Raw genomic sequence first — 13,017 nt, 5'->3', positions numbered from 1 at the left:
CACTCTTGGGCCTAGGGTTGAGTTAAAAGCACCCTGTTGTAAACCAGAGATCCTAGAATCGCCGCAATTCATGTGAATCTGGCAAATTGATGATACAAACAAGGCTGTATGATTTCTTCTGACACAATGACTCGCCTTGGCAATTTGTTCCTAGCAATCACTGATTCAGGCGATTTGGTCAAAAATCACCAAAAATCGGTCGCATGGCAACATTCTTGGACAACTTTAAAAACAAAAACAAAAAAACACATTTTTTTTTCTAAATTTTTTTAACATTTTTTTTCCTTATAAACCCTAAAAGACCTTCTACTTGTTTAGTATGACAAGAAGAGAGGAAAAGTGAGAGAGAGAGGAAGGGAAAAGAGAAACCACAAGTTTGCAACTAGCAAGAAAGAAGAGCATCAAGGAGATCACAAATCAATTTGGGGAGGCCATAAGTTTGCATTGGGAGCATTAAGGAGTCAACAGCAACGGTCCTCAACTCATTTGCAAGAGGTAAGTGTTGATTTTTTTTTGTATGTTAATGTATTCTTCATTTTTGCTAAAAAAATTTAGTTTTAATTTGTAAATCATGAATGTTTTTTATTAAATTGCAAAGTACAATCTTGCAAACCCTATAATGTTTTTTGACTTATTAGAACAAATTTACAAACATGTATTTACAATTTTCTCAAAAAAAATGTCGAGTTTGATATTTTTTATTAGTTCAAGTTTTTAATCAAATTTTCTTATTGCAGCAGCCTTAATGGGTTTGCTGTTTTTTTATTAGTTTAAGCTTTGAATCAAATTTTCTTATTGCAGCAGCCTTAACCTTTATTTTCCTTGATGCCTAAAAAGGATTAGGCTTGGAAGTTTACAGAAGAATTCCTGGAAGAATAAAACATCAAACAAAATGTATGTTTCGTAAAGAAATAATTCTAGCGGCATCTATAGATTCAAATACTATATTGTTGGCATACTTGGACATGATGTTACCTTGTGCACTCAACAAACTACTGGAGCAAAACATTTTTGTTATGTGGCATTAGAGACATATGAACAAGAGAAGTTAAATAAGAAAAAGGCAACTTGAACAATTCATTGCTATTGAATCCCATGCTCTCGCATTCGCATCTGCAAGTTGTGTTGGAGAGGTTTCTTCCAAGCCTCCCTTTTGTCCTCGTGCTAGTGGAAGTCGTTCTACTACTAAGATTGGCCCTATTACATTCGAACCTAGAGTGCGAAAATTCAGATTGGATGGAACAAGGAGATTCATGATGCCGCCAGAAAACAAATTTGCAAATTTTGGTACTTTTGCAACATTCTATTTATTGCAGCAAGGTAATTAATTCTTTTTTATTTGTTTTCTTTAAGTTTAAAGTTGAATTTTAATTATAATCATAGGTTCATATTACATAATGATTTGTCATTTAATCATAATCTATTTGTGACAGGTCTCCTTATGGCATGATAGATGTCATTACCATTTGTAGTCCGTGATTCAAAGCCTCTACTATGGCTAAGTTGACTACATCTTAGATGAAATGGTAGAGGACCACCGAAAGGTGTGGACCCAAAAGGATTGTACCATCATGACTGATGGTTGGATGGATAGGAGGAATAGAACACTCCTTAATTTTATTGTTCCTGTGGAGGTGATCGATCATTCTACTTTCCTACATACATTGTGAATCATGATTGAATAATTTAACTTTTGATTTGTTCATTGCTAATTTTCCATGATAATTAATTATTTTGCTCTATTTAAATTTTGTAGGATCCACCATGTTCCTCAATTCTATTGATGCTTCCTCTCATATCAAAAATGCCACATACTTATGTAAGTTTATTATGCAAGTCATTGCAGAGGTGGGGGAAGAAAATATGGTGTTGGTGGTGACAGATAATGCAACAAGTCATGTTTCTGCAAGTAAGTTGTTAAGCTTTAATTTTTACTTTTCACGTTTTGGAAATAAAGTTGTTTGAACTTTTCCAATTCTAAGTTTCTTAACATATGTAAATTTCCAACTCTAAATTTCTTAACGTATGTAAATTTCTAATTAATTTAAAATTTTGCAAGTAAACTTTTGATGGAGAGGCACCCCACAATATTTTAGTCTCCTTGTGTAGCACATTGTCTTTACCTCATGTTGAAGGACATTGGCAAGCTTGAGTTTGGGAAGCTTGAGTGGGTCAAATCATACGTAGAAAGGGCCAAAAATATATGCGAGTTTATCTACAATCATGCATTTGTCCTAGCACAATGAGGAAATACACAAGGCAAAAGGAGTTAGCTCGTCCTAGCATCACAAGGTTTGCCTCGAATTTCATCACATTGCGGTCCTTATTGACATCGAGGGAAGAATTGAGGCGGAAGTTTGTCAGGGAGGAGAGGACTTCCTCTTCCTATGCTATGACCACTGCAAGGATAGATGTGATGAATTGCCTCTTTGATAAGGATGGTTTTTGGCCACCGACTAAAAAATATTGAAGATCAATTTCTTACAATTTAATATTTAGTATTTATTATTTAATTGTTTAATGATTTAGTACTATATTTAAGTTTTAACTCATGTTTCTTTTACATTGTATGCAGGTCAGTGAGCTCCTCGTATCTCTCCTACGAACTGTTGATGGGGAGAAGCCTACATATATGAGGGCATGGATAGGGCCAAGGAGGCCATTAGATCCCAGTATGCAGGACAAGCATGACCCTATTTGAGAGATCATTGATAGGAAATGGCAAAATCAGCTACGCAAGCCCATTCATGCAGCAGCTTATTACTTGAATTCAACATTTCATTTTCGTCCTGACTTCAAGGCAGATGAGGAGGTTCTAATCGGCCTATATACAATGATGCAAAGATTGAGTAGAGATGGCAATGCCTCAACTGCAGCCATTGAGCTAGATAAATTCAATAATCAAGAAGGAAAGATTTTCTCTAGCAAGATAGCCATAGATGCTCGGACATCATTACAGCTAGGTAAAAATAATATATTCTTAAAGTTAATTGCTAAGTTTATGGCTTATAAGCGATGCATTTTAATTTTTGAATTTGTAGTTTAGCCTTAAAGTTGTATTTGTAAATGAGACTAACTGTTTTTCTTTGCCCTTATTTTAGATTGATGGCGGCAAATGTTTCTGCCCTCAACCCCAAATCCGTATTTTGAGTCAGCCAAGAAGCACTTTTGGATGTGAGTGCAATTGGTCCATATTGAGCATATCCACTCGAAGTGGTAAAATAGGTTGTCTATGCAGAGGTTGAATGATCTTGACTTTGTTCATTACAACCTCTGTCTTAGGACCAGATAGTTTTTGGCCGTTGACTCCTCTCCGATCATTCTGGAGGAGATTGATCCAAAGTCAAAGTGGCTCACTAAGGCTACCGATGCAGTCTTCACTAAGGTAGACCATGAGTGGGTTGACCAAGCAGATAGAGAAGTTGAGACTGTGACTTTGGCAAAGGAAGCTAGAGCATGTTAAGGCACTAGCCGATACACACCCACCCACACATAGGCCCTACTGATGTTGTTCATGAGTCCATTTCACATGTGGGGGCTATAGCCACTTAGTCCTCTAGGACCTATCTAAGACACCTTTGTAAAAGGTAGACACGATACTCAGAGGCTGAGGCTAAGGTTACAGTTGAGCTTGAGGATGATGATGAGGCTTGAGCTAGAGCTTGAGCAGATAGACTTGCTTTTTTCATTTTGGTTACAAATAGACTTATGTTTCATGAATCTTCATCTTACATACTGATGCAGAGACATCAAAACAAACTTCAAATCTGTATCTCTTCCATAATTTCTTTCTTTAAACAACAAAACAAAGGCTCATGATCCATTACCATTCTGAAACAAATAATGTTCAGCATAATATAACATCAACTTCATTTTACCTTATCTAAAACCTGATTCAAAACAAATAATTCCTCCCCAAAAATATGTAACAAAAACAACTGTCACTCAATGCTATATCATAACTCTGCAATAACAAACTACAAGACATCCAACCATGAAAGCTATAGAGAGGACGACATGATGGGAAACTAAAACACAAGCTAAAAGAAACTATTATAGTAACACAGCAATTACATTTTGCATGGCTCTCTGGCTGCCGCCAAAGAGCCCCCATTATTTAAGCTTATCCCTTCCAACTATCGATTGCCCCCTCTGATTGAATAATCTTGTCTATATAAAGACAATTGTAACAGTTACAAAACTGTATGTTTTCCCTTTCAGTTACATATTAATCATCCAACTATCGGTTACATTTATGATTATTTGGCGGTTCTTTAAGAACCATTGCATGCTTACATTTTTTGCATAACAGTAAATAAATAATTATCAAAATTAAATATTTCATGGGTGCCGCTGCACCATACTCCCCAGCTTCAAAATTTCCATGTCCCTATGGAAATGTCTTCCCTTGATCGATGCCTCTGCTGCTTCCATTCTTTACCACTTTCAATTGTGACTCTTCACAGACTGACTCCCATCAATGGAGTTCAACTGGTTATCGTCAAGGTGCTTCTCCCATTCCACTGTCCACTCCTCCATGCTGCTCACAAACACCAACACTTTGTCCCTCACTTGGGAGTCCCTCTTGCCTCTCTCCCCAAGACTTTTGGCGACACACAAAGGACCATTTTCTCTGGCTCTAGACCATCTCCTATGGCCTTCACCTAGTAGACCTCCTGTCCACCCATCTGTAGCGAGTGAACTAGCACCTGCAACCACAAAAACTTCACTAACAAAAATCATATACCCAACTCTGCCTGGTGTAGATTGCCTTTACACACTCAGAATCTTCTGAGCTCTGATACCAATCTGATGAGGAGATAACAAGAACAAACTTCAATCTGTATCTCTTCCATTATTTCTTTCTTTAAACAACAAAATAAAGGCTCATGATCCATTACCATTCTGAAACAAATAATGTTCAGCATAATATAACATCAACTTCATTTTACCTTATCTAAAACCCAATTCAAAACAAATAATTCCTCCCCAAAAATATGTAACAAAAACAATTGTCACTCAATGCTATATCATAACTCTACAATAACAAACTACAAGACATCCAACCATGAAAGCTACAAAGAGGACGACACGATGGGAAACTAAAACACAAGCTAAAAGAAACTATTATAGTAACACAGCAATTACATTTTGCATGGCTCTCTGGCTGCCGCCAAAGAGCCCCCATTATTTAAGCTTATCCCTTCCAACTATAGATCGCCCCCTCTGATTGAATAATCTTGTCTATATAAAGACAATTGTAACAGTTACAAAACTGTATGTTTTCCCTTTCAGTAACATATTAATCATCCAACTATCGGTTACATTTATGATTATTTGGCGGTTCTTTAAGAACCATTGCATGCTTACATTTTTTGCATAACAGTAGATAAATAATGATCAAAATTAAATATTTCATGGGTGCCGCTGCACCACATACATTTATGATTTGATGTCATTGGTTTTATGGATCTTCATCTTACATACATTTATGATTTGACAACACTTATAATTCTATATATTTGTGTCATTATGATCCTATGATTTCTATTTACTTCAGCTATAATTTAAATTTTACGTATGTCATGGATTTATCATTTAAGTTCCTTGTTTATGTATGTTAGCTTCTATTTGATGATGTTATAGTGTGCTTAAGATATATTCAATAGAGGTTGCATGAAATAAGTTTTAAATCTTTAAACTCTCTAAATTTCAAGGGTTTTTTCACTTTGTAGATTCATAGCCAAGTCATAGCCAATTCAAGAGTCAAGTCAGCCTTGTCAATTCCAAGTTTTGGTTCTTTGTTGTAAACATTCCACCAAATCATATGGGAGAATTATTGTGATAGTAAGAAAATGATCCTTAACCATATGAGGCAAGTAAGATAGTGTAATGGAGGGGAACAAAGCAATGATTCCATTAGAAACACCAACCCTGTGAATGGGGCTGAGGGGAGTGTTCCGCTCTTTGGCCTAGGGTAGAGACAACTAAGGGCACCTCATCACGTCTTTCTTATCGCATTCCTCATTATGGTTAAGGCTATGAGAGTTAAGTGTTATAAGTGTGTTTCTAAACATGCACTGTGATTATATTGTTACCTAATATGTAGGTTAGGATTATATATCTCTTAGTATTATCAATTTGTAACACTTAGGCAAATTATAATACATTAACAATATAATAAGTTTGTGTGTGTGTGTGTGTTTTTGTGTGTGTACTTGTTCCTTATTTGGTGGAATTATATTCAAAAGCACAATGGACAAAAATCTTACTTGGTAAGACATCCCTCTAACCCTAGTTATTGCAATTGTGGTGTAGGGTATTGAAATATCCTTACTAAGGATTTAACAAGAAATAAATTTAATTCTCAAAACAATAGAGATGTAACTCAAGCTTTTACAACAACAAAAAACTAAGTCAGACTTGAAAAAGACCGCTACAAAAGAAAAAGTTTAATTATTCGATCTTGGGATAAAACCAAACTCCATTATTCAAACATGCAAAAACTTGTAAATGAACCAGACGCTAATCTGTACCAAACATTGATGCCATAGATTGCCCTTCATTGGAAAGAAATGGACAAACTTGTTGTAGATATCTGTTGACGTCTAATATGCAACATTGAAGAAGCGATTAGAGGTTGTTGAATAGTTGAACGGCCAAACTTGGTTGTACGTCCAAGGGGGCAAGCTGGGGTTTGCATCCCAACTGATGAGAGAATTGCAAAAGAGTAAAAATCAGAATAACAATAACATACCCCTCTTTTGAACTTACTCTTCCTTATAAGGTTACCACAACCATAAAGCCAATAACCTAATTAGGGAACTGAAATATGAACTCCACTGCCAAGCCAAAAACATAATAATTTGAGCCACAACTTCAAAGTTTGGAATAAATTAAATGATTCTCTTTTAATTCTCATACGGCCCCCTCTATGACTGAAATCTAGGGACTAAAGTGAAACTAGTCCCACCACCAAAATAATTCAGTTTCCTCCTTTTCCATAATTCGCCCAAGTGTTGGAGGATAAAAAATTTACTCTTAGCAAAATAATAATAATACTACAACTGCTAAAGAGGGGACATGACAAGTATAAATTGTTAGCATGAACATTGATGATATTCCTATGGGGGAGTATCCTAGTATTGTTGGAGCATTGGAGAGATGGACAAAATGACTATGTGTCGCATTCATGACTATGTTTATCATCGATATCAACATACTATGAAGATTGGCAAAGTAGCAGACAGAGAACAAGGTTGTATAGATCAAGTATTGAAGATGAGGTCAAGCACAATTGGGGACGTGTTTTATAGTGTCACCTAATTTTGTAGTTAAGTGCGTGTTCAGAAAGTTAAAGACTAGTGAGAGTTAATTGTGATTTACAGAAGACAGTTTGCAGACAAAGTTATTGGGAAGCAATTTCTGGTAATTAGATTATATCTCCTAACAAGCATAGAACATGATTAAGTGTAGTTAGGTAGAGACAGTAGACAGTTTGATGATGATGTAGTGGCACGGCAAGAGTTTGAGTTGCTGAGATTAGTTGCATTTCTATTATTCTAAAAGGAATAATATAGAGGCCAGTTAGACAGTGAATTCGATGGTCTTGCCCCTAAACCTGTTGGGACAGTGGGTCCTTCTACCTTCTACAACTCCAAATAGGGATTCAAAGTCTCCAAACAGGGGCTGATATGAACTGAATGTATTTAATAGGCTCCTAACAAAGTCCATCCTCTTAAAAGGAACTTATCCATTAGTACATCGTTTTGTGGTACCATCCCCACCATGGTTTTCCCTCTAATCAAGGGTTTCCCTAGTTAACATATCTGGTGTTATTGTGTATGTGTATGTGTATGTGTATGTGTATCTTCTTATGGTTACTGTTGTTACTGATCACATGTTTAAGGTTTAATAAGGTTGATAAAAGTTGTATTGATCTAATAACTGATTCACCCCACCACCCCCCTCATTTATCTTGGTGGACTTTGCTTTCTAACATATACTAAGGCAAATTTTAGAAGGGGATATTACAGTGAATGTATGTAATGTTAGATCACATTTCATATAAAACCCAATTGTATGCTTTTATATTTCAATAGTTATTTCCTATAGAACAATTTTTTGTAATCATTATTCTTTCTTTGTAAAAAAGTTTCTTGTTTTTGTTTTTGTTTAGTTGTCCTTCCTACTTTCTGATTAAAAGCATATCCTTAAAAATCCGAAACTTATAAGGGAGCTGCCCCTCTCAAACATAGAGGAAGATTGCTAATTAAATAATAAACTCTCCAGCTACTGGAACATTTGTCACTATTTGTCAATCAATTCAGAGTCAATTTTAAAGATAAAACTGCAGTGAGAAATCATTTTATCAATAGGAATGAATTCAAAATTCTTATTCAGTAACAAATTTATCTTTTTTCCAAGAAAATGGCAGCTCTATTGGAAATGCTTAGGAAAAAAGCAAGATCAAGCTTCTTTCCAAGCCCACCCTAGAGTTTGAAACCGGAGGGGGCCTTTCCTCCCTCTATAATTGGTTAAAAAAAAGATAATAATTAGAAAGGTAAAGAACAAATGCAAAGGCAAGTGTAACACTACTTCGACCTTTTCAAAGATAGTAATTAAGGAACATTGTCCGCATTGTAACGTTGATGACCATAAAATGAAGCATATTGACTATTGCCTCCAAAGTTGCATCCTTGGAAAAACAAAATTAAGAAATCTATATATTTGTGCATGGACTAAATTGAATGTACTTCAAAGTATGGATAAGAGGCTGGTTTGTTCTTCAGCCCAAAATGAGATATGTTTGAACAGCAATGGGCCTCTCTGAGAAAATTAACTAACAAAGCTTTTTCATACAAAGATCACAATTAGAAAGACAAAAAATCAAGTTTCTTTCCAAGCCCACCCTAGAGTTTGAAACCGAAGGGGGCCTTTCCTCCCTCTATAATTGGTTAAAAAAAGATGATACTTAGAAAGGTAAAGAACAAATGCAAAGGCAAGTGTAACACTACTTTGACCTTTGCAAAGATAGTAATTAAGGAACATTGCGTGCATTGTAACGTTGATGACCATAAAATGAAGCATATTGACTATTGCCTCCAAAGTTGCATCCTTGGAAAAACAAAATTAAGAAATCTATTTATTTGTGCATGGACTAAATTGAATGTACTTCAAAGTATGCATAAGAGGCTGGTTTGTTCTTCAGCCCAAAATGAGATATGTTTGAACAGCAATGAGCCTCTCTGGGAAAATTAACTAATAAAGCTTTTTCATACAAAGATCACAATTAGAAAGACAAAAAATCGTTCCTTTTTTTTTTTATCGTTTCTCTCACGTAAACTTGAACCCTAAACAGTTGATAGACAAGTTAAGTTTGCAAATGCATAATCATCTGATCATCTTAGTCCTTCAAAACAAGGAAATAGGATAAGAGTATGAAAGAAATACAAGGTGAAATTAACTATTTATAAGTGTTTCATTAATGAACTCGATGTTTATGATGTGGTAATTGGCAGCCTTCCATGTAAGAGAGATAAAATCTTCTCAAGGAGAACAAACCAATTTCGGTTGGTGCAAAAGGGCAAGCACTACACTAGAGATAAATTCAAACTCTTTCTAATTGGCGTTACTGAAGCCAGAATATTGTTCCTTCGCACTGTTTTGAAAGAAAAAAATGTTGCTCTTAGATGTAGCACTTCTTCTATGAGGTATACTGAAAAAAAAACATATACCAAGGTAATGCACAATTTACGTGAACCGCCTCAATGAAGTATTGCAGAAAAGCAACAGGATAGGCAGAATCAGCGGCTGCAATAGCCACTTCATTGACAACTTGACTTGCATTGGCAATATCAATACTGGTGTCACTCAATACCTCCGCCACATCATTCACGAATTCCAACTGGTCCGATCCTTCATTAATGCTGCCGCTGGGGCTGGGGCTGGTGCTGGTGCTCGCATACCTTAGCCCTACAAAGCTTAGTCCTCCTCTCCCTTGGTGCAAACTGCATGTTGCAAAGCCTGTGGTAAATCTCTGCGTGCGACTCACAACATCGTTATAGTTCGGTTTACTTGTTTTCTCGTCGTCCTGCCTCGCACACCACACTAAGTCCTGTCCATCAATACCCTTACGACCACCAACATAGGACCACGACGAAACGTGCCTGTATGTAAGACTCCGCCTTAATTTCGCTAACAACGCTTTGGAAGCCATGGGTGCTCTACTTTTCTAGAGATCGAATGCGAATACTGCAACTCACCCGAGCACCCATGAGCACAACTGCTCCTTTCGGTACTAAATCGCCTCGGGGTTTTACAAATCACATTGAGGTTTTGGAGATCATCTGTCTCATGGAAGTCAATGGCCCACCGAGCCCTAAAATCGCCTTGGGGTTTTGTATATCAAACTAAGGATCTTCTTTGGATGTAAATGGCCAACCGTCGTCGCCGATAAATACTTGGGACATTTTTTTCCCGAGCTATAGCGTTAAAAAGGATTTTACTGTATTCAGTATGTATATTCGTAATGGTCAAATGAATAATGCCCGATTGTGGCTAGTTCACAGACTGCTAAGGTCTGAAAACGTGAAGTATATATCTAACGGTGAGGGAAAAAAAAACCTTTTATATATGTTATTTTCTTATTTGGCTTATATTTCATGAGCAGTAGTAGTTCATTAGACCCTAGTTTTACTGGGAAGCATATTGTCAATGTAGCAGTTAAGTGGTTTCATTGTTAATGATGCAATCATGGTTCAAATCTCTACTTGGCTCGAGCAAACGATGTTAAGGTTAGTTTGGGTTCACCTATAGTAGATTTGTGTGCTCGCAACAATGTGTCCATGTTGGATACTTGGCACTGTAGCTTCTAAGTGATGATCACAAAAGTGTAGCATTGGGTATTCTCAAGAGGTCACCCATCCTAGTTGGACTCCGGGTCAAGCATGCTTAAGCATGTAGTTTCCTCTAATTTCAAATTCACATAGCTTGCTACTCTATTTGTCAAACCTTCAACAAGTGTTGGGCCTTGCAAACCTTTCATTATAGAGCACCTTTATCATTTGTTTATCATTATTTATTTTTAAAATTAGTTATGTTTTTTACATTTTTTTCTCTTCAATTTAGTTAAGATTTCTATACATAGAAATGACATTATTGATATATATGATATCAATAATCACCACAACCCTGAGAACTAATTAAATGAACAATTAGATGTGAACAATTAATCAACAAAATAAAATAAAAATGAAGAGGACGTGTTTATTTGGTACCCCAACTTGGTATGGTCATGAAGTATGATTTGTTTGATGAAAAATGGACTTCTTTAAACCATTAGAAAGATATCCAAGAGCTCCAATTTTAACCTCTTGAAAACCATTATTGGGATTAAGATTTCATCTACCTTGTAAATCATATGTCATATTACATGGTTCCAACATCCTTGAATATATTCCCTAAGCACTTAGTGTGTATTAAGAAGATAATTAGTAATATGTGTGTTGGAATATTCAAATGGAAAGAGTACTTCTGAGAGGGTGGGGAGGGGGGTAGTGAATCAAAAGTACCAATTGTTATCCTTTCAAACCCTTAATAACATATAACTGAAATTTACATGTACCAAAGTAAATAAGCATAAAATGAGATTGTGCATCAACACATAACACAAGAGATTTTGGTGACCCAGAAACCCTCCAGGAATAAGAAGGTAAAACTAGGGTGGGGATTACACCCACAACAATTACTATAGCAATGAATTCAACCACTTCTGATGGTTTGCCCTGTTAAAGGCCTGCCCTATTAAAGGCTACAACACACTGTTAAATGTGACCTATTGAAAGGATTTTCAAACACTTTACATGAAGTGTCACCATGTTAAAGGATTTACATGAAGGTTGTTAAACCTACCTAATACATAGGATTTTCTTGTCCTTCTCTAAAGGCTCTCCTACCTAGCTGTTAAGCTAACCTATCACCATAGGATTTCAACTTCTAATACAATTGTAAGAGAGTATTAAAACATTTGACCTGATTCAATGCAATCTCGAATTGCTGGGTTCAGGCACTTGATCTGCTTTTTCTCTTTTGATCCTTGCTTGATCTAATCTTCTAAATATGTCCTCTATTCTATTCTGATCAACTGGTTAAATGCTATCCCTTCCACTAAGTCTTTTCCTCTTCTCACTAAAATATCACTATAATCTCCCCTTATGCTATTTTTCTTCCTCCTGTGCAATGGTGCATTCGTCCTCCTTATAAAGAATGCGAAGACTTAGGGCTAGGTATGGATCTACGATCCAAATTGAATCTCAAATTCTCGCTCATATTTTGCATTCTTCTCATTGGTTGCATGTCGTCGCCATTTTTCTGATTGGTTGCATGCAGATTTCATAGGGAATGCAAATGACTCATCCTTATCCTTTTTCTCCTTCGAAATTTCTCTAAGTCAGCTCCAAAAATGGTTTACATCTTAGTTTGTGCAAGTACAAACTCTTATGTTGATCCTGTGTTGCTCGGCACATGAAGTATTACTAATGCTTGGCACATATTGTTACTGGAATGCTCAGCATCAACTACGTTTCTTGGTTTGCTCGGCACTTGTCATAACCTGTATTACTCAGCATATGTTGTTCTAAGTTGCTCGGCATCTAAATGATTCTGTTACTCGGCACATGAATAATTCCTAGATCACTCAGCACATACTATACTGTAATCTACTCGGCACTAACTATGACTCGACACCTATTAAAATTTTGGCTCGACATCTATTGTGTACTCGGCATACATAGTGAAAATGGTTAAGTGTGTTGACACTCATTTGTCAATACTATTTATTTGACCAACTATCTCCCCCTTTGACATGAGTGTCAAAAACACTTAACTAAGCATTGATGATCTTAACCTTATTGAGTACACTCTTTACTTACTCAACTTACATGCAAAATTTCAAAAAAAATTTGTGAGTAGCAATATTTATGACTCCCCTTGAGTTGATTGTGCCTTGGAATTTGA

General features: G+C 36.1%; 1 protein-coding gene across 1 annotated transcript in view; it reads right to left on the bottom strand.

Moving 5' to 3' along the window:
- The window catches only part of LOC149541592 (mitochondrial inner membrane protein OXA1-like), a 123,808-nt gene extending 113,377 nt beyond the window's left edge, over positions 1-10,431 (bottom strand). Inside the window, exon 1 of the mRNA XM_089796786.1 lies at positions 9,738-10,431. Coding sequence (XP_089652912.1) covers positions 9,738-10,219 — 482 coding nt within the window. The 5' untranslated portion in view covers positions 10,220-10,431. The remainder of the gene's footprint in view (positions 1-9,737) is intronic.
- Between the last annotated feature and the right edge of the window lie 2,586 nt (positions 10,432-13,017).

The sequence above is a fragment of the Cupressus sempervirens genome, chromosome 8 (assembly GCF_028749045.1).
Source record: "Cupressus sempervirens isolate cs-2001-9-10 chromosome 8, ASM2874904v1, whole genome shotgun sequence".
Taxonomy (NCBI): Eukaryota; Viridiplantae; Streptophyta; class Pinopsida; order Cupressales; family Cupressaceae; genus Cupressus; species Cupressus sempervirens.
Note: the sequence above shows the minus strand (reverse complement) of the source record. Positions and strands in the feature narration are given on the sequence as shown.